The 22,604-nt window shown below is 49.0% G+C and overlaps 1 protein-coding gene across 2 annotated transcripts in view; it reads right to left on the bottom strand.

Moving 5' to 3' along the window:
* Positions 1 to 22,604, bottom strand: part of CORO2A (coronin 2A) — a 51,455-nt gene that overhangs the window by 21,294 nt on the left and 7,557 nt on the right. For both annotated transcript variants that reach the window (XM_016146293.2, XM_016146292.2), the window contains exon 2: positions 4,453 to 4,653. In XM_016146293.2, coding sequence (XP_016001779.2) covers positions 4,453 to 4,653 — 201 coding nt within the window. The remainder of the gene's footprint in view (positions 1 to 4,452; positions 4,654 to 22,604) is intronic.

Raw genomic sequence — 22,604 nt, 5'->3', positions numbered from 1 at the left:
ATTAATTAAGAATGCAGTTTGTTTGGTGGACAGAACCTTTTAAAAGCACCCAAGAGCTTGGGAGAAATAAGTAGACGAATGGGCCATCTCTAGGGGTCCTTCCAGCTCTGACCTTCAAGTCTTTCCATATATCCCACTGTGTATACTTGTCCCTCCTCAGCTTAAAAAATTTCATGTCTCTGGAATACGGTTCACACTTCTCATCCCTGCGTCCACGGTCCTTCCCACCTGGCCCCCATCCACTTCCCCAGGGTATTTCCCTTCCTCCTTTAAACAGACTGTTCATTCGTTCTGGCCAGACTGCTCTCTGCATTATTCTCTGAACAGTCCTCGAATAGTCCCGCCTCCTCCATGTCTTTCTTTGCTCAATTCCCTTTGCCGATTATGCCCTCCCTATTTATTTGGATGAACAAAGGTAATTTGTTCATTAGTAGAAAATTTGTTCAATCAATGGAAATTTATGAACATCGACTTTATGTGTCCACAATGTCATACATATGTAAGCAAAGTACATGTTAGCAGAAGAATACAAATGACTAATTCAAAGAACTAGGGGCATAGTGCCCTAAGAAAAAAATAAGCTGTGGAATATGTCCTAAAAAGGAAAATGCTGTAGAAATTGGGGAAGGGAGAAAAGTGGCTATTCAGGAACATGATACATATTTCTATTTGCTTGGGTCATTTTTAATATTAGTCTCTCAATAATGCTCTCTGAACTCCTTTTAAATCTTGCTTCTTTATTCCTAGGCATTCACTCTCTTATTCTACTGCAAATGCTTATTTTCTAAACATTCTTGGTTTGTAAAAATGCAATTCATTTTTGTATTCTAATCTTTTTATCTGGCTACATTCCAAACACCCTTATTATTTTTTCTAAAAATTTGACTATATGTTCTTTTGGGTTTCTGTGTAGTCAATTGTATCTGTAAATAATAGTGGTTTTACTTTTTTTTCAATTCTTATAACTTATTTTTCCAGTCTTACTGTGCAGACCAGCACCTATTACCTTATTGCTAATTTTAAAGGGATGTTTCTAACATTTTTTCTTTATGAATGATGTTTGCACCATACTAATAAGGAGATCGAATATCGCCAATGAGACAAATTGACAACATATGTCACATGATGTAATGAACTGAGGATACATAACTTGTTTAATATTGTTGCCAAAAATGCATAACATGAACATAGTCACGAGGAGAAAATTTGACAAATTCAAATTTAATTCTATAAAACAGTTGGCCTTTACTGCTTAAAAGTTATCAATATCATGAAATAAAGTAGACTAAGAGATATGACAACAAAATACAACGCATGATCCTGGTTTGGATTCTGGACCAGAAACAAAATTTGTAAACACTCATAAATGGAGAGAAAGATATCAAAGAGATAAAAAGTAAATTTGGCAAAATGTTAACACTGGTGAATCTAGGTGAAGGAAAATCTGTTTATTCGACTATTTTTGCAACTTTTTTGTAGGGTTGAAATTCTTTCAAAATAAAAGGTTTTTAAGTTCTGTTTCCTATATATTAGTGAAATCCTTTATTTAGTTTGTGAAAGATGTTTATTATAAGTGGGTATCGTACTTTATCAAATGCTTTTTCTGCTTTTATGGAGATGACCCTATGGTTTTTCTCCTTTTATTTGTTAATAGAATGATCTATGTTTATAGATTTATTAATACTAGACTGTCCTTAGTTTCTGGAACAAATCCACCTTGGTCAGGATGTATCTTTTACTCACTGCTGGATTTGGTTTGCTGGTAATTTTGCATTCACCTTCTTGAGTGAGATTGGTCTGTAATCTTTTTCTTATTCTGCCCTTGTTTGGTTTTGGAATCAAGGTTATACTGGCCTCGCAGAACAAGGAAGGGAGCAATTCCTTTTCTCCTTTTCTCTGGAAGTGTTTATAAAAGATTAATCAGTTTTTTGATAGTTACGTGGAAAAAAACCCCACATGAACCTAGTATCATCCTTATTTGTGTTTGTCTGAACTATATTACATTTAAAAAGTGCTTAAAATGTAAATGTCCAGCTTAATGAATTGTTGGAAAATAAATTAACCGTACAACTGCCATCGTCCCAGGTCAAGGCACGAACTAGAACCAAGGAGACCACCACGGCACACTAGCCTCCCTCGCCCAGGAGGTAATTATTATACCGGTTTTCTTGAGAGACCCTTGCTTGCTTTTCTTTAAGGTTTTTCTACTTTCTTATGCAACCCCTTAACCTACAGTTTACTTTAGTCCGTTTTTAACCTTAGGTTAGCAGAACGAAACAGTATGGAATTTACTTGGTTTCTTCCCCTTACCCTTGTATTTAAGATCCATTCACTTTGTGGTATATTTGTCTACACTTTGTTCCTTTTCATGATTCTGTATATTCCACACTGTGGATATACTATAATTTATTTATTCAATTCTTGGACCTTTGGGTTTCTGCAGTTTTGTGCTAATATTAACGCTCCCCTGAGCATTCCTTTGTTGTGTTTTGGTGCCGAGAAGCACACATTTCTGCCCGGTATGTACCTACCAGTGGAATCTCTGGGTCACAGGGTATGAGGATTTTCCTCTTTAATAGCAAGTGTCACATTTTGTTCCAAAATACATGTGCCAGTTTACCCTGTCACCAGAGTGTCTGAGGGTTTACATAGTCCCACATCCTCGACATCACTATCGTTGGATTTTTACATTTTTGCCATTTCTGGTCTTTGTAGTGGTAGCTCATTGTGGTTTACTAATGAGGTTGAGAACTTTTTTTAAATGTTCAGTAACCATTTGGATTTTCACTGCTATGAGATACCTGTTCAGGTTTTTTTTTTTTTTTTAATTTGTTTTGTTTTGTTTTGTTTTGTTTTGTCCTAGTCCATTTTATACATTCAGGAAATGAGCTCTTTGTCATGCTAATTGTGCAAATATCCTTCCTTACTCTATGGCCTGCCTTTTCCTTCTGTTTTCTTTAAGACAGATTTTTATTACACAATCTAAAAACATAGTTACAGGACTATTCAGACCTTGTGTTGCTACCTGAATCAGTAATGGCAGGTTATATATTTTTTATAAGAATGCGACTATATCATTAACATTTTCAAATATATTATCAAAAAATTGTTCCTATTAGGGTTTTATATTTTGAAGCTCTGCCGTTATATTGCTTTTTTGTTCCTAATGTTATTTGTACCTTCTCTCTTTTATTTGTGGCCATCTGTCCAGAGATTTGTCTATTAGTCTTTTCTAGGAACCAACTTTTGGGTCCTTGGGCCTTCTCTAATGTATGTTTGTATTCTCTTTCACTGATTTCTGCTCTTTGTTATCTCCTTTCTCACTTTCTTTGGGTTTACTCTGTTGTTCTTTTTCTAACCTCTCAGGTTGAACATTTAGTCATTACTTTCAGACTTTCTTCCTTTCTAACATAGGCATGGGTGCTACTACACATTTCCCTTGAATCGCCACTTTCCTGCATCCCATAAGTTTTGTGATGTTTTTTCATTATCACTCAGTTTTAAGTAGTTTTAAATTTCCATTTTGATCTCTTCTCTGTCCTGGAAGTTATTTAGAAATGTGTCTTTAAAATTCCAAATAAATGGAAACTTACGATGCATATTCTGTTATTGATTTCTAAGTCAATTGCATTGGGATCAGAAACCGGGTCTATGATATTCCAATCTGTAGTTATTTTCACTTTTGAAGTCCTTTGGGGATCTAAGTCTGTTATTTCTTACTCATGGCAGTTTACATGCTTGGTAATCTCAGATTACGAATTTCCCTGATCTTAATCTGTGGCACTCCTGTCTAAACTGTGAATACTTTCCTCTAGACAAATTCTGTCTCTGCTTCTGCTGTGAACCAGAGACACTACCAACCCAAGATCCCTCTAGACCTTTCGGAGAGTCTGCCCTGAGGCTGAGATTCAGGCTATTGCAAAGATCTGCTATTAGGTTAATCAATCTGAAACTGCTATTCTGGGGGTCAAAAACTATTAAACATCAGCAAATGCATATGGTCCAACCTATACTGTTAATATCTGCCCACAGGGCAAGCCTGTTCTTCCTGTTCACTTTCTGCTTTTCTCTCCTACTTAGATTTTGGCTTAAGGTTTATTTCTTTTGGGGGGAGGGGAAGTGACTAGAGATTTCCCAAAGTTCTTTGAGCTCAGAAATGCATCAAAAATTATATTTTATTCAGGAGTAAATTATTTTGCAGGGGGGTGGAGGGAGGTCCCAGGAATAGCTGGGCAATTGCTGAAATCCAAGGAGAAGTATATTCTTCCCAATGAGGAAATTAAGGCTCGCAAAGGTGAAATTACTTACTTAAGGTCACACAGTTGGTCATTGGCAGGTCTAGGACTTTAACCCGTGGATGGTACCAGATACCCAGGCTCTTTCTACTTTCCCTCTGTTCTGCTTTGCCTCCAGGGAGCTGCTTGGGCCTGGGGGCTCACCATGCATCCTTACCTGGTGCAGGGGAATGACGAGGAAGGCCCCCCCACCAGCGCACTCAGTCACAACCGCAATGAAGTGGGGGTTCACGGCACAGAAGTGATTGTCGTGGACACTGTGGGTGATGGGCACCGAGTCATAGCAGTTCTCCTTGCTGGCTGGTTTGCCAAAAACGTGGCGGAACTTGGAGCTCCGGTACTGGGGGTGCCATGACATCTGCAGGCCACAAACGGGACAGAAAGAGTGTGAGACTCACTACCCTGATAACGAGACACATGGGGATCTAATATATAAGAGGGCATGACGGTGATGCATTGTGAAGGGCAATCGAGTGAACACGCTGTACTTGTGGCTACTTCTGTGGACCTGGTGAGATGTGGTGAGGTGGTATACAATTTTTGCGGACCTGTTTGCTTTTCATCCCTTCAAGTATGAACACGAAAAAGCATAGAGACCTTACCGCATTCCCAATCCACCATCTCACCCACAGCCCAGCCACCCCTCCCGCTCCCAGCCCAGCCCAGTGTGTAACGCTGTGTGTGTCCTCCGGAGCCAGCCTGCCTGCTTCCAGTTCCAGCTCTGCCTCTTGCCAGCTGGGCAGGCAAGTGACTTAACTTCTGAAGCCACCGTTTTCTCATCTGAAAAATGGGGACCATGAAAGTGTCCTTCTCATAGGCTTGTCATGAGGGTAAAATTAAATACATTTAGATCCCTTGATCAACAGTAATAATTACAACCACTATTATCAGCCAGGCATCCTGAGCCGCCCTCACTCCTCATCCAGCCTTATATTTGTTCACTCAATAGTTACTGAGCACCGCTGTGTGACTAGGCCCTGTGTCAGGTACTGAGGTTTTGGAGAGAGTAAGCCTGAGCCCAGCCTTACAGGAGCAAGGGGTCCTGTGTGTGAGGCCCCGAGGGGAGCCTGGGCCAGTGAGACTCCGGGTACTATATCTAGTTATGGAGGTTTGTAAATGGCAGTTAGGGAGGGCTTACCAGAGGAAGTGACACGTCAGCTGTCATTTGAAGGATGAGTAGGAGTTGGCATGTTGGCAGGACAAGGGAGCGCTGGGGTGGGGGTGAGAGTGGGGGTGAGGAGGTCCAAGCAGGTGCAAGACCCTGACTAAAGCCCTGGAGACAGGAGAAAACATGGACTGTTTGGGCAACTACATGTAATTTTGTAAGATTAGCAAGGAGATGTTAAAAAGAAAACATATACATTATATACACATATAAACATACATTGGGCAATGTAAGTGAGGGGAATACAAGCTGGAGAGGTAAGCAGGACTGGGTTATAAATGGCATAGAAGAGGATGTAGGCCCCATCAGTGGCCAAATGCATGATACCACGTAGCCATCTCTCAGCCTCGCTGCCGCTCAGGTCAAACTCCCTGCCCCCAATTCCGCTGACCCCACTGAGCTCTCCCCTCCATGCGCCCCATGTAGGCTAGAGGGATCCTCTGGACACCAAGCCTGGCTGGACTCCTCACCACCTCAGCCCCCACCTTAGATTATCTTTCGTTGCTCCCCATTCACTGCTGCCCTACAAGTTCAAGGGCAAACTGAGCCTGGAATTCAAGGCCTTCTGGTTGGGTCCCATTCCATATTCCATGATTCACCTTTTGTTGCTCATCTTCTAAAGGGTACCTTCCAGATAAAGAATACCACCAGCCTCCCTTGTGTCTGCTCTTCCATTTCCAGTCCTCTGGGGCCTTTGCCCTTGCCTTGACCATTTCCTTGGCTTGCCCTTCCCAGCGACTTATTGCCTGTGCCCATCTCCACAAGCCCCAATCCTTTCCTTCCCCAGCCTCCAAGCCCCCAGAGTCTTCCTTGGTGCAACGAGTAGCAGAGATCTTGTTCTCCTCTGCTCCTCACAGCTGTCTCTCCTCCCTGCCCTTAGGTCCCTGATTTGCAGTTTAGTGTCAGGTCTCATCTTCTCTACCATAGCTTGCAGGTTCCTCATAAAAAAAAAAAAAAAAAAAAAAAGCCTGGGGCTGTGCTCTAGGAGTGCCCAGCACAGTGTATTGCCCAGCCCAGGCCCTAGGAACTTCCCAGGGGAGTCGTGTTTGACTGGATACCCACACGGTCAGGACAAAGAAGGTGCCTTGCCCAGCCTGGGCCGCTGGCCCAAGGCTCTTCTCTGTGCTCAGTTCAAAGGCACAAGATTAGACTGTTGACCTCAAGAAGCCATGGTGACCAAGGGCCTGACCCACAAGCCAAGCCCTTACAGGTGGCACATCGGCCTCACGGGGACAGGTCTGTCCTGTGAAACTCAGGCATTTCCGCTCTCCAAAACCCCGGCTGCATTTGCCAGAGCTACAGCAAGCAGCACAGAATGCAGGGACTGACTGACTGACTAGTTATTACCCATCTGATTCCAGAAAGGTTGTAAGAAATAGAACACATGGTAGAAGGAAATGGAAAAGCCATGGTGAGGAAAAGGGGAGAGAGGGAAAATACGGGAACAAAAAGAGATCACCCGAAATGTGGCGGGGTGGGGGCGAGGGTGGCCCTCAGATTTGGGCCTGAGCTTCCTAGTAGTCGATTCAATAAGGGAAATAGAATCAGAAAGGGATTTAGTGAGCGTGTATAAGATAAAAGCCACCACCTGCTAAGGAACACAGCTTTTTTCTGCACTGGGTCCTGAGAGAAATGGGTCCTGGGAGTCCTCTTAGAAAGCAGCAGCAAGGACAAAGACCTCCCTAGGGCCTTGGCAATTAGGTGGCAGCCGAGGAGCTGCCTTGGGCCTAGGCTGGGAAAGCAGGGGGGAGTCAGCAGGCTCAGTTCCACGTCCCCTACCCCTGCGTCACCTTTAGCAGCAGCGGAGGGGGGCTGAGGGGCGCACCTGTCTGTGGCAGACGGCAATGCTCACGACATTTCACGGCTCCCCTTGCATCCCAGCCTCCTTACAGTCAGGCAGCCCTGGTGTTAGTTCTTGGCCAACGTTCATGGGCGGAAGTGACATGTGCCACTTACAGGATGAAGTAGGTAAGACCTGCCCGTGACCCCTCAAAACCCGTCCTTGGTGAAGGGATGAGAAGACCATACTTTATATGTGGTGCAGATTCCATCATCCTGGGTCCCCAAGGGACTGTATGGAACGGAACATCTCTCCCCAAGTGACTCATGTTGGACATATAGCTTAACAGAGAAATAAACTTGCAGAGTGAACACTGAGGTAGCGGAGTTATCTGTCACAGAGCATAGCCTACCCATTCTAACAGACTGCCACATGCAGGCCCAACCAACGGGACTTGGCGAACAGCTACCTATGCTTGGTGTGGCCAGAGCACAGGAAGCCTGCAGGGAAGAGGTGGGCCAAGGGCAGGACCCAGACCTCCTCAGGGGCCGTGTTAAAGAACTGGACTCTGAGGGCCAGGGGGAGCTGCCTCAGGGATTAAAGCAAGGGAGCGAGGAGACCAGATTTCTCTTTTAGGTAGATCCCTCTGACTACTGAGGGGTAAAAAAAGATGGAACAGGGGAGAGATGATGGTCGCCTGGGCCGACGTAGGGCAGAGGGGATGGAGAGGAGGAGACATGTTAGTGAAACACCGAGAGGGGGTCAACCGGCCCGTGGTAGGCTGTGGGTCGAGGGGGCAGGTCACGGCTGCTGAGATCAACATGAGCTGATGGTCGTCAACAGTCACAGCCTCTCCAGCCACTCTCCATGCTCTCCCCTCACAGCCTGGGGCTTGGCTCCCCGCCTGAGGGACGGCTCTCTGCCCAGGGTGAGGGGCCACAAGAGGCCTGCATAAAGACTCCTCCTGAGCTCACAGTCACCTCCGTGGCAATAACTCACAGTCTCTGGATGGGCGCTACATGCCCGCCGCCATCCCAAGTGCTTCCCCCGCATGAACTGAACGAGTAGGTATTGTCTTGCTCCCCATGACAGACGTGACGCAGGGATGAGGCAGAGAAGAGAAGTGGCCCGCCCGGGGTCACACGGCTGAAGCGGTGGAGTTGGAAGCTGACCCCAGCTGTTCCCTGAGCCTCCAGCTCCAGGTTCCTGCAAATCTGCCACTCTGGCCCAGCCCGTGGGTGGGCCACCGCGCCGTGGATCCCGTCTCAGCCCATGACCATATCACTTCCATTTTACAGAAAAGGAAAATGAGGCGCAGGAAACCAACTGGCCGCGCTCCAGAAAGGGGGCCGTTGGCCTCCACCGATGAAGCCAGTTAACCTGGAAGCAGTGTGAACACTAGTGACCTCCTTTCTCCACCCCACCCTACCTTCACTGCCAAGGTTCTTCCAGACCTGTTATCATGGAGAGAAACTTACAGAAGTGGGGGATGGGGTAGCGCCAATCCAGGCCAGCAGCCTCTTCCTTTGCTCATGGTATTGGAGTGTGCACGTATATATGTGGGTGAAGTGTGTGCAACTGTGTGTGCAATTGTGTGTTCACTGTGTGTGTAAGTCTGTGCATGAGCACTGCATTCACCAGGGTGTTTATACAAAGTCATTTACTCACTCCTGTGGTGTGCACACATATGTGCATCTGTTCAGGTGTTTAATTGCGTCTGTGCATGTACGTGCACATGCGCGCATGTATCAGTGCGCGCAAGAGTTTAAGGACTCAGCAATTCACAGAACAGTTTTATTTTCCCCACAAGCAGGCACTTGCCTAGAAATGCAGACCGTAGCGAGCCCTCAGCACTGCGAGGCCTCACCCACGGGCTGGGCCAGAGTGGCTGATCTGGGCTACCCGTTCTATCCTGCCTAGTCCCATCCAGCTGGGCCCACATCAAAGCCACAGTAGGCCTTCTCAGGTGTGGCACAAAGCAGGGGTGGCATCGATTCTGCTGCCCCTGTCCCATGCATGCTTAGCAGCCCTGACGCCAAAGGATTAGGCTCTGTGGGCTGTGAATTCCCCTCCTCCCCCCAAAGGATTTAGTCATTTCTGGGCTTAAGGTCCCATTATCCCATTATCCCATCGAGTTGCTTTCTTCCCTGCCTGTCCCACCCCTTACAACTCTCCTGGGGATTGTTGTCCCTATTTGGTGCAGGGGAAGCAACTTGACCAAAATCAAATGAGTAGGATCAATGCAGGTAGGAAGCAAAAGTCAAATCCTGTTCAGAGGCCTTTCCTCCTGCCACATGCTCCTCTCTGACAGGTGAGACAGACAGACAGACAGACAGACAGACAGACAGACAGACGGACGGACGGACTCAGAGACTTCTCAGCCCGCCCCAAAGGCCTGTCTTCCCAGCCCGGCCCTCAATCACTGCAGGACAAGGGTTAGCTGCAGGGTGGCTCACACAGAACCCAAACTGGGTGTGGTACAAACCAGCATAATGGATTATTCATTAATTGCACTGTTCCTGGCCTCGGGGAAAGAATGAAGTTACCTGATTTAGTTTGGAACATCCGGGTTGGGTAGGAGTCTGACACTGCTGGTTACCATTGTCCCTTTGTAAGTTTGTGGGTCCACATCTAATATTCGGGGTTTTATTTATTTTTTTCTCTTAAAACTTGACCTTGTTTGTGGTCAGCGAACTAGCCCCGTACCTGCCTCATGAGAGGGTCCGAATCACACTTATGTCAGCCGCAGTTAACAGAGGGAGATTAGAATCACAAGTTTCCTAGCTTTAAAAATATGTGTGTGTGTGTGTGTGTGTGTGTGTGTGTGTGTGTGTGTGTGTATGGAGATATATATATATATATATATATATATATATATATATATATTACTCTAAGAGTAAAGGACACTCTATTTGAAGGTAATCCACAAAGACCAATAACGAATACAATAAACATCTAATTATGGGCAGGTCCTCACCGTGACTCCAATCTTTGACCAACTGTCATCCATCATAGAGTTTATCCTGATTCTGACCTTGGCCCCTAACCTGATTGGGAAAGTTCCTTCCTAATTTGTCCTGAGTCCTTATTAGGGCCTCTGATGAGCCCAGTAGGGGGCGGGATATCTGACTCAGGAAGCCAAGGCCCACTTAAGGTCAAGGCCCACCTGCTGTCATCAATTCAGGTCTCTGTTAGACCAGCCATTTCCACGGAGCCTTCCTTCCTCACCAGGTCTCAGCTGTTTCTTCCCAATGAGACTTTTATCCACAGTCATTTCTGTTCATTTGAGGCCAGGCCCTGGGTTAGCTGTCACTTCTTGGCATAAAGTGTCTTTGTTTTTGCCTTCCACAGGCCAGCGACAGGATCTGAAGTGACATGGTACCTCAGGGTCTCACCCTACAGGCTTCATTTTCTTCCCTCCTTCAGAGCGAGTATAGAAGCCTTATCATTTTCCATGGAAGTCAGGTGACCCACTTTCTTGGTTGGCCTGGGGTCGGGGGAGGGGCGTATTCCGGGATGCAGGACTTTCAGAGCTAAAATCTGGAAAGTCCCAGGCAAACAGGAACAAGTTGCGCACCCTGCCACCTACCAAAGGTCTCCAGAAAACTTTTATGTGATTTACGTGCAATGATTCTATTTTAAGTCACTCGTATCCCTGACTCTGACAACCTGCCTGTGAAAAAGAAGGTCCTAGAATTGACTTCTTAAAGAGCCCAATATCCTGAACCAGAGAACAGAACATTTCCAAGCAGAAAAATCCAAGAAGATTTGTAAAGAGAGGTGAATATGATTTAACTCAATCACCAACCTTCATCCACTGTTGACTTAGTACTTATTCTGCGTCAGGCCCTGTGGTAGGGGCAAGGGTAGGGAAGCCAAAGATGAACATCAGTTGAGCTACTGCTCTCCACGTTTATATTTCTCAGGGAAATGGCCAGGAGCAGAACAAGATAAGATGCCACGATCTTGACATAGGGCAGTGGTTTGCAACTTTGAATGCATATTAGAATAATTTAAATCAAATCACTGGGCGTGGGACCCAGGCAGCAGCTCTGTACACCATGGGAGCCTCTAGTCATGCATAGTTTCTAAGTTAAAGATAAAATGAAATAAAATGCAAAATTCAGCTCCTCAGTTGCATTGGCAATATTTCAGGCGCTCAACAGCCACATACTGGGTATCCACTTAAACAGTGTGATTACAGAACATGTCCATTATACCCATATGACTTTAGGAAAGTCACTTAATGTGCCAATTTCCTCACTGATAAAAGCAAGCATTGTAACAAATAATAGCTAACACTTCCATTGTTTACTATGTGTGAAGAATGTTCCAAGTACTAACCCAACTGTCATAGCAATCCCATAAATACTATTATCATCCCATTTTTATAGATGAGGAAACTGGGGCACAGAGAGGTTAAGCAACTGGTCCAAGATCACACAGCTAATAGGCAGCTGAGCTATAATTTGAAGCCAGGCTGTTTCGTTCTGGGTCCACGCTCTTTCACAGGGATGCCCTGCCAATTAAACGAGATAATCCACACAGCACATAAAACAATGCTGGGTGAACACTTAGCGCTCAGGGACTACTTGCTGTTAAGATTGTTGAGGTCCCAGTGTTTCCAGGACACTAAGATTTGATTTAGTACATGACAGGTACATGCTGAGGGCACAAAATCTGGGGGATCTGAGTGAAATTCCCAAACCAGAGAGTGCAAAGCAGCCCTCCAAACACAAGAATCCCAACCCCTGGTGCTCACCACGTTGAAGGAGGGAACAGACAAGCATAGTAAAACGTTAACAAACCCTGCGAGTCAGGAAGAACCCAAAGAGCACGCATTTGTGCATCTTTCTGGCAGGGCTCTCCAGCTGGAGACCAACACTCAAGCTCGGCCTCGTGCTCAGGGGCCCGGGTCTCTGGATGGGAAGGGGTGACTCTGGCACAGCCCCACCCTGGATGTCCCAGCCACATCAGCAGTGGACGCAGAGGCGCCCTGCAGTCACTAAGTAAAAACATCGCGTTTCCAGGTTGTCTCTGCCCCAGGGTCCTCCCGCCTCCGCCCCTATCTCCTCTCTTCTCGCCCTCTGCTCCTTCTGGTCCAGCACAGGTGCCTCACCACAGGCCCACGGGAAATACAGACTGGGTCACAGAGAGAGCCAAGAACATGCCTCATTCTCCCTGAAGCGATGAGACCTTGAGGGAGCATCTCCTGACATCTGACACTGCTCAGATCTGGGTCCCTAGGACCTGAGGAGGGACAGGGCACCTCCTGAGGTGGCCAACCTCCCCTGCCCCATAGCCCCCACCTGTTCTCTCCCCCTCCCTCAAGCCGTGCAAGGCCTGGGTAGCCTTTTCTCTTGGTGACTCCGTTGCTCGCCCACTCCAGCCCAGGCTCCAATCTTGCCGTCACCATGACCCACTCATTTCCCTTAAGATCTGCCCTGGTTCCCTCGGTCCTCAGGATAAAGCTTCCTGCTGGACTTGAGTTGAGGCCCCACACATTCCCGACCGCCTTTTCCTCAACTCCGAAGACCTGCTCCATGAACCAAGTTGGTCTTTCTGCTTTCCCCTCAAAGCATCACGTTTTCCCAGACACCCCATCTTTGCTCACACCCCTTCTCTCTGATTCGAACCAAGTCAGCCAAAACGAATCTATGGTTGGCACTCAGCTGGGCTCCTAGGACACCTTCTCCTCTCACTCCATCTTCCTGGGCCCAGTTCATGTAGAGTCACCTCTAGGGGGCTTCCCTAGCTCCCCAGCCTGAATAGTCTTTCTAGCCTATGAGGTGGCCCAGGGCACGGGGAGAGGCCCACTTGTCTCCGGGCCTCAGTACCCTTATTTGTAAAAGAGTATCCTAATATCCACCTCACAGGGTTTTGCCAAGGATTAAATTAGGTAATATTTAAAATACCTTTTACATGCCTGGTACAAGTAGGAGCTCAGCTGACGGATGCTCCCTTCCCTTCCTCCTGTCCTGCTCCCTGTGTTTCTTCCTTCTTTTATCCATCCATCCATCCATCCATCCATCCACCTACCCATTATACCGTCGGCCCCAAACAGTCCTCCACTTCTGCTTTGCCCACCCGCAGGCCAGATCCCACAGGCAGGCACCCAGGAGGAGAGTGACTTGGCTCCTGGACTGAGCTTTCACTAGCACCGCCAGCCTCTTCTGACTCCCCCTCTGGGTACTAGGAGCTGGAGGCTGGGCCTGTCCTTCCATAGCAGATGAGCGAGTCAGGTTGGAGAGTCCTAATTCTGATGCCCCTTGTTCCACAACCCTGGACAAATCTTGTCCCCTCTTGGGTTTTGATTTTCCACCTTCAGAATGGTTATGCCTCTGCCCTGCCCAGCCATTACATTAGGACAATCTGCTGAAGGCTCTGAGCCCACACAACAGGCCCTGGGACCCGTCAGGGAGGCAGAGCTGTCTGCCTGGCTGCTGCCCCAGGCCTGGAAGGGCTAGTGATTTTCCTGCCTTGACCCTCTGGAGACACAGAACAGAGCTTCTTCCTGTTCCTTCCCCCACATCAGGCCCTGACCAAAACTCCATGCAGATTTATTGCCCCACAATATCCTTATCTGGGAGTTTCGAGAGATAAAGGTTACTGGGGACTTTCTAAAGACACTTCCAGGAGGAGGAAAACCTAGAAGTCCCACTTCTGGTTCATCATCCATTCCCTGGCAGAGCTCCTGGGTCTGTCTTTGGACAGAGAGGGGCAATGATGCCCAGAGAGGGACTAAATGCTTTACTCAGGGTCCCACAGGAAGCCAGAGGCAAGGCCAAAGCTCTGTAGCCCGTCCTGGTGTGGGCATCTGGCCAGGGCCTGCATTCTGTTGTTGGCAAGTCCCTGGCTCGGACCCACAAATCGGCTCTCACTCTGCTCTGCTGCAAGGGACCTGGGGCCCAGAGTGAATTCAACCAGCATCGCTAGGGCCTTCCTAGAGCCTAGGAGAGAGCCAGTGATGACCCTGACAGGGGCCTCTGCCTCTCAAGAGCTCAGATTGATGGGGGAGGCAGACATGTAACCAGCAAGCTCAATTCAAGGCAAACAGGCTAAACAGGATGCGGCTGGGAGAGTGGAGAGAGTGGAAATCTGGGGAGTCGGTGAGGGCTACAGTGCAGATTTTTGAGTTAAGCCTTAAAGGCCAAGTAGAGTGAGACCGGCACAGAGTGAAGGGAAGGCACTCCAGCTGGAAGGCACTGTGCTTGGCCACACCTGGTCCAGCCATACCTGGGAGCACTGAGGCACAGAGACAGGCCTGTAGTATGGGGTGGGGAAGCAAAAGGAACATCTGGGAAATCAAAAGGGTCTGATTTGTCTGGGGTCTGGGCAAATGCAGAGAACAATGAGAGCTGCGGCTGAAGCCGTAGCCAGGCAGGGGCTCTGAGTACTGGCTACAGAGCTGGCACTCGAGACCAAGGGAGGCGTCAACGTTTGTAACCAGGGGTGTGACCTGGTGACAGCTGAAGTGGATTTGGCCCTTGCAATTAAGTAGTTAGAACGTTCACCTGGGGAAAGCATTCTCCTCCCTCAACTTTGGGCTTGTGTCTAAGGAAGAAATAAGTGGGGTTCATTTCACACCCGGCTCCAACTGGCTGAAGGAGCCACGGAGCATGGCAAGGAGGGGGAGGAGGAAGACTCTGAGGTCTTCCTTGTCTGACTCAGGAGGAAGGGAGCATGGCTGCTTAGGGAAAAGCATGCAAAGCCGCCGGATTTACTGACCAGGAGTCGTCAAGGCCTGATCTGCCTCTTTGAAAGATATCTGCTCTTTGAAAGAGCAACCACACAGGGAGGCCAGGCCTGTAGGCCAAATCTCAGCGGATGGGGTTTTTAAATTAGAAAATGGTGTCCTTTCATTCTTCAACCCATTCCCGGTGGTAAGGGTCCCCACATATGACTTAGGCCTGCCTGCTCCGGGGCACGCCTGGCCGATCCAGTACTCTGCTTCCTAGCTCAGCCGCACATGCAGGAGGGTGATAGGAAACTCCTTCCTGCTTCTCCCTCACCTGCTTATTAACACATTGCTAAACACCACTGCTCAGCCTTAATCAACTCCTTAGGCAGCGTCGGCACAGCTGCCAGGAGAGGATGATGGGGCCACCTTCTCCTTCTCCTCCTCATTTCCAGCCTTCCTGAGCTCTGCCCAAACCAATTGCTCAGACTGGCCTTCAGGCCACGGAAGGCAGGAGGCCCAGCTGAGGACGAAGAGGAAAGATGTCAGGGCCCCGTGATGAAAGGGCACTTCCCCCCCAAGACTGACTCTGCCAGGACCGGTGACAGTATCTCGTTTACATTTTGCATAAAGTTTTCCAACAGTGGGTCCCAAACTTGAGAGTGCATCACAGTCACCCAGAAGGCTGATTAACACCCAGACTGCTGAACCCATCCTAGAGTTTCTGATCCAGAAAGTCTGGAGTAGAGCCTGAGAATATGCATTTTTCTCAAGTTCCCAGGTGACGATGATGTAGCTGGTCCAGGGACCACTCTTCGAGAACCACCGTTCTGTGATTTACAGAGTCCTTCCCTTTCATCTGTCAATTTCCTCCTCATACCCTCCATAGGCTGGGGAGAATTATCCCCATGTCATGGATGCTGAGCTGTGCTCCGCGCAGAGCAGTGGACTCACTTTTCTGAGGATATGCAACTAGCAGGCAGCAGGAACCTGCCCCCAAAGGCTCCCTGAGCACACAGCCACTTCCCAACTTTTGTCTTTCTATCTCTCAGATATTCTTTTATAAACGTGGGTTCAGGTCTGCACTCGAGATCCGGCAGGTGTTTCCATGACAGCTTCACCATCTAAATATCAGGCACTGAGGGCAGGTGGTCAAGGCATGGGCTTGAGTCAGAGACCTGGCTACAAACCCAGACTCATCTTCTCTAAGTCTCAGTACCACATGGGTACCCGTCTCTGGCCGGGTTGCTGTGAGACAGGGCAAAGGCTGAACAGAGAACATTTAGCCTAGGCACACAGTGAGTCCTCAATAAACGAGAGCAACTAGCAGGCCCAGACAAGTCAGGGAGGGATCTGGGGAAAGATACTAAACCTCTCTGTGCCTCAGTCTCCTCACCTGTAAAGCAAGGTCCATCAGGAACCTAACTTATAGAGGAGTTGTAAGGCTTCAACGAGTTTATTCACTTAAAGTGACTTAGAGCAGTGACTGGTAAGGAGAAAGGTCCATGTAAGGTCCTTTGTGTCAAGCATGATGTTTTGGCACCAAACACACACTCGTCATCATTACATGTAAACAAAGCTACTAAAGAATAGAGTATGTTACTGGGAAGTCAAAGTTTAAAAATCATGGCAGTGATGATCGTGCAAATGTGTGAATGCACCTCATGCCACCGAACTGCGCAGCTGATCAACCCTTTAACATCGTGGGGTGCTGACACCCACACTCGAAAATCCAGATATAAATTTTGACTCCCTCGAAACTTCAGTCATCCCTCGGTATTCCTGGGGAATTGGTCCCAGGACCCCTCCAGATAGGGAATGGAGAGACAGTTCGGTTCCTCATAGCTGCTCGCCCTTTCACTCCTGGCTAGTCAGGGCCTCTGGCAGAAGGAGCCCTGTGGGGTGAGGCTCCTCACTACTCCCCCAAGTGCCTTTGGGATGTACTCGAGAACCTGCTCCCAGGCAGAGGGATGGCTCTTCTCACGGACTTCCTTCCGGCTTGCTGTCCCCCTGTGGAGCTGGCTCTGGCTCCCCCTCATGACGGGAGGGCCCTTCAAGGAAGTTAGTGCCCTCGATAGGCAGAACTCCTGCCGGGCTTTAGCTGGGGGCCCTGCTCTGTGGATGGAAGGTGCACAGATATTCTGCGACCAGGGCCCCTGATCTGGTCTGCTCTGTCCTCATTCACTGCGTGACCCTGCTCAAGTCATTGTCCCTCTCCGGGCCCTAGTGCCCCATCCATAAAATGGGACTGTGCATCCCTGCCTGCCACCCTCCTGAAGCTTTAGGGAGGCTCTGAAGGGAGAATGGAGGCAAAGGTGCTTTGTGTCTTTATTATATGATGTGACTACACTGAGAGGCAGCATGGCAGGGGTGGGGGGCTCATCTGTGCTGGGAGGCACCCAAACCCTTAAACGGATGGAAACAGAGAAAGCCTTGTGCCCCTCCCTTAGCGCTGACTTAGAATCTAAATCAATCTATAATTCTTACCTAATTGAATTCTTAGCCAGATCCACACTCAGATAATCTTATTGCTCTAGAGGCAAGAAACAGACACAATACGCCTGAGTGTCCAGGGTCAGGAACCCAGGTTGGCATCTGGCCCGGCTCTCTGCCCTCCTCTCCATGCCATTTCACATGAAAAGTCGGAGGGTCTCGGCTTATACTGTTCTAGTGGCGGGAAGCTCACCCCTTCCAGCTGCGCAAGCGCCCAACTTCCTCCTCCAAGCGCGTGGAAGTCTATGATTTCCCCCACTGCCACGTCTCCGTCTCTGGAGTCTCACCAATCACATTTGCTGCCCCTCAACAGCCCTTCAGAGGTCTGAGGCCCCTGACCATGTGGCCCTGGGATGGCGCCACTCTAGGCCATGGAGTTTCTCGCCTGACTCAGTTTCCCGCCTCCTCCCTATAATACTCCAAGCTGTCCTTATCCCACACCTAATCTGGAGTCCAGACCATCCTCGAACCCTCCAGATGGAGCCTGAGAACCACTCAGTAGAGGGGGTCTCCCAACCCAGATTTCACACCTCAGAATAGTAGCACTGGCCCCCGAGAGATCACAGGGTGCAGGAGAAGAAACTGAGTCAGCGCACCCAGGGCCACCCACACAGGGCTGAACCAAGACTGGGATTCCAGGTTGCCAGCCCCTCAGCCCAGGAGAGTACTCTAAGACAGAGAACAAAGTTTCTTTTGATTCTGTGCCTGGATACAGTACCAAATATTTTGTTCCTTATCTGTGTTGCTATTCTCAGAGGGATAAATTCCAAGGATGGCTGGGGAAGAAAGGTCTTCTAGTTGTGAGGCCAGGGGTCATTCACCCTACCTGGGCCCTCCCGTGGCTCAGAGTATCGTTTAGGCAGGGAAAGATGGGGCTCGTTGGGATCATGAGAGAAGACACACCCCACGTCTTTGCTACTAGAAAGGCCAGCAAAGCACCAGCAGCCCCCATGATGGATGGGTAAACTGGAGCACATCAACTCAATCCACATTTTCCAACTCTTGGCTGGAGAGAGAGGTGGCTGTGGGCCCAGAGGTAGCCATGGGGTCTCTGCCCTGGGGACGGGTAGAAACATGGAGAAATCACATCCCGCTCAAAGTTGGATCACAAATGTGGTGTTGTGCCAGAAGTGGCAGCCATATAGAAAGGACCAGAGGTTAGAGCAGTGGGACCTACACTTTTTTGAATTACGTTCTTATTTAGATAATATTTTCCCAGGACGTCAATGAATGTCTTGCATAGGTCACTTTGGAGGCCACTGGAATAGAAGATGGAGACACTCTCAGGGAGGATTTTCAGGCTCCCAGGGATGGTAGAGACTATTTAGTCTAACTCCCTCACTTTGCAGGTGAGGAAACAGGGAGGGACCGGAGGAAGGGCTGTAACTTGTCTAAGGTCACCTGGGTTATCACTGGCAGATCCCAGAGGGAATGCAAATCTCTAGTTCTTGATGCTAAAACTGGCTGCCTCCTGGTCCTGGTCACAGTCCAGCCCCTTGCTGGGCCACAGGCTGATCCCTGAACCTCTCAGCCCTCTGGGGCTGCCTCCTCTGTGCGATCACCCTCTCACTCTGAGGGCGGCTGTGGGTGGCAGGGAGACGTGCATCCTAGCAAAGGTTACAAGGGCTATCACAATGGGGGACACGGGGCAATCAGGAGTCACTCTGCTTTACTCTGAAGCCTCAGTTTCCTTATTTGTGAAATGGGTCTAAGCAAATCAAGCTCTCAGGCTGTTGCTTGAGTGCCCATGAGGGGTCCCGTAGACATCTGCGGTCTGGGAAATAACTCCTGAGAGGCATTATTGCTGTGCTGACGCTCTGGCAGGTTCTGCTTAGTGGGGAGAGATCGGGAGTGCCCAAAGATTCTGCCTCTGATGGCCAGGAGCAGCCCTGGACACTGCAGGACTTGGAGCCTCTGCAACCCAGTGGTCCCCAAGGTATGCCAGCCCATACCTGGCACAATGCTGGGCAGCTGTGGACATGGCCCTGAGCTTTCTGAGGCATCGGCCTGAAATCCTTCTCCTACCTCTAGGGCTCTGTTCCCCACTGCTGGGAAGGGGAAGCAGGGGGTGACAAGGGCAGTAGGGAGGTGAACTATCAGCCTGGGCGCAGACAATAGGGGCCGAATTTTCTATAGAGAACTTAAATAATAAAATCAACTAAAAGTCTGACTTTTTATCATCACGATGGGCCTGCGATTCTAAACAATGTCAGCGATAAAATACTCCTCTGCCGGGGCAGGCTCCTCCCACCTCCCCGGCCACTGGCGTCTGGCCGGTACCTGATGCTCGACTGTATGCGCGAGGCATCCCAGATAGGCTCACGGGCGTCCCGCTGCTAGCCCCTTGCTCCTGCTGTTCCTTTGCCAATAACTCCCTCCCGTCGCTCTTTATGTCTAGCTTCTACAAGGCCGAGCTAAGCTGCTCCCTTTTCCAGGAAGTCTCCCCATATGCATTCCTGTCCATCGCCCAGCTGGCCACAACTCCCCTCCCAGGCCTCCTGACTCCTGGCCCAGGCCGTAGACTCAGCAGCATCACGGTCTCATCTCCAGAGGAAGATTCAGAAAAGGAACCCCACCTCTGAAATCTGGAACTCAAGGCATAGAAAACCATACCAGGAAAGACACTCCCTAGCTGTGTGACCTCCAACAAGTCCCACGGCCTCTCCAGCCTCAATTTCCCTCTGTACGAGGATCATCTCATCTTCAAACAGCCTCCATTCCTTGACCTTGGCCATCCCTTCTCTTGGCCACACCCCGCGTCTTGTCACCATGAGAAAATGTTCCTGCTACTATAATCACTAATTCAAGCAATCCCTTGCTGACCATATCCTCCCCACCTCTAGCTTCCTGCCAGAGTCCCCACCTCCAGCTTCCTGCCAGAGGTGAGGAGCCCTTTGTCAGTACCCACAGTGGATAAACAAACAAACAAACACAAAAAACGCAGGTTCAGGCCCAGAGAGCGAGCCCTGGACCAGAGGCCCTTCTTTAAGACGCCATAACCCGTTTAGTGATGCCTCCAATCTGCTGCCAAGCCTGGTTTCGGCCTTTCTGCAAGGCCAGCTCCACATGTCATGATGCTCATTTGTTCCAATAACCTGGGACACCAGGCCCGGCCTCCTCCTCCTCCAGTTCTTCACTCATGAGAACTTCCCTCTACCTTCTCCCCACCCATCTGCCCCCTTCTCTCTTCATTCTCTTTCCTCTTACCAGCTCCACGGTCCATCGCCTAACCCTTATCAACACCCTAAACTCCTTTACTCTGTCTTTTTCCACATCCAATAGCAAAATCCCAATGCTGGATGAACGAGGATAACTAAGTATGGCTGGGGGGAAAATGGACAAATACCAGACAAGGGTAGGAGGTACTAACAGGGTAAAAGCCTTGTCCACTACAGTTTGTCTCCTTGAGCACCCCTCCTGCAAGTCAGGCCTTGCGAAGGGCACTGCCAGGCACGCCAGATCCCAGGGGTCGTCCATGTGGCCCCCTTCTCCTTGTCTCCACAGCCGATCCATCACTAATCCCACCCCACCTTCTAAACATCTCTTAAACCATCCACTTATCGCTACTCCCACTGTTACCATCTCGCCCAGATCTTTTCGAAAGATGCAATTTTGAGTATGCCACTCGATGGCCATTGCTCCAGGGCCCAAAGGGTCTGTCTGGCCCATTCTACCTCTCCAGCTCCACCATGGCCAGAGATCAGAGCCACAGACACTCAGTGCTTTTAATTCTTCAAATGCTCATTTCTGCCAGCCTCAGGGGCTTTGCACAGGCTGTTTCTCTTGTCTAGCTCGCTCCCTTCCCCAGTCACCTTATTATTCCCTACTCACGTTTCAAATCTCATCTCAAAAGTCCTGACCTTAGTACAGCCTTCTTCAGTGACATTGGGCTAGGCACATTTCTCTACTCCGTATGCTGTCATGCCCTCTCTTCTCCTTCGGGCACCTGCTCCAGGTGTTATGGGACTCTAGGACTGCTGCCTCTCTCTCCTGCAGTCTGTGAGCCCACGAGGGCAGCACCTGTGTCTCTTTTACTCTGCTCTACATCCCTAGGCCTGAGCCATGTTTCACATTCAGAAAGTGATCAGTACATGAACAAAGGTCCCATTCGAAAAATGAAATTGAAAAGTAGCTTTAAAGAATGAATGGATGGGCTAGTCTGGGTGAGGTTCTAGGATGATCTGTGTGGGGCAGGTCTCTGCGGTCTCGCTCCAGGATGGCCCACAGGCCAAGCTACTCCTGGTCATGGTCCTAATAAGGATGAGGCTAATAACCCAGCCGACAAGCTCTCAAAGCTCCTTCCTGTCCATTAGCTCCCAGCCCTCCTCCAGGCCTCCCCCATTACTCAAAGCGCTGGGCATTTAATGACCAGTCTACTGGGGCATTTCTGACCTGGACATGTTTACTCTGCAGGGCGAACATTTTCTTATTTCCAAGGGCCAGAACTCAGGATCCTTTTTTTTGTGGGGCTGAATAAGGAAAAAGTGTTGAAATGTATGTAAGAATTAAATGAGTGAAGATACATCTAGTATGGGGCCTGCCACATGTCATACCTAATTGATTTCAAGACATTATTTCTAATGTTTTAACATCTCTGAAACTGGGATGCAACTCATCATCGGAGTTTGTCTGCTATTTTTTTCTTTCTTAATGGATTGTAAAATAATGGCACCTCTCACAGTAGGTGGTGCCCAGCATTCAGTGAAATACGGTGGTAGTTTAGTTTCTGTACTTCCTTTGCAAAGAGGCAGGAAGGTCTGTGAGAGTCTTAGGGACCAAAGACCAAGAACGTGCATCATTGAGGAAAAGGGGTCTGCTGGGGCCTGGCATGATGGGATGGAGCCCTACAGCATCACGGAGCCTGCGAGCACAGGCCCTTCCCCAGCCAGGAGGCCTCTGGATCTGTCCCACTGGCCTAGTGCCTCAGGGGGTGGCCCGAACTCCAGCCATCCTCCCTTTCCTGGCCGTAGCCCTGTTCCTGCCAATGCAGCCTACAGTCCCTGGCTTTGGGGGCAGTCTGGTCATAGTGCTGACTGTGCTTGCGACCACCTAAAATCCCCAGTCTTTGTTCCAAGAGGAGAATCGTGGAACGCACCCGGAGACCTCTCCTCTAGTGCTGCCCCTGAACTCTGCTCTCAATTGCTCTGGAAGGCTAGAACTGGGGGGGGTCACGCAGACCTCGCCTGTCCTAGT

This window comes from Rousettus aegyptiacus, unplaced genomic scaffold (assembly GCF_014176215.1).
Source record: "Rousettus aegyptiacus isolate mRouAeg1 unplaced genomic scaffold, mRouAeg1.p scaffold_m13_p_3, whole genome shotgun sequence".
Lineage (NCBI taxonomy): Eukaryota > Metazoa > Chordata > Mammalia > Chiroptera > Pteropodidae > Rousettus > Rousettus aegyptiacus.
This window is presented reverse-complemented; position numbering and strand designations above follow the sequence as displayed.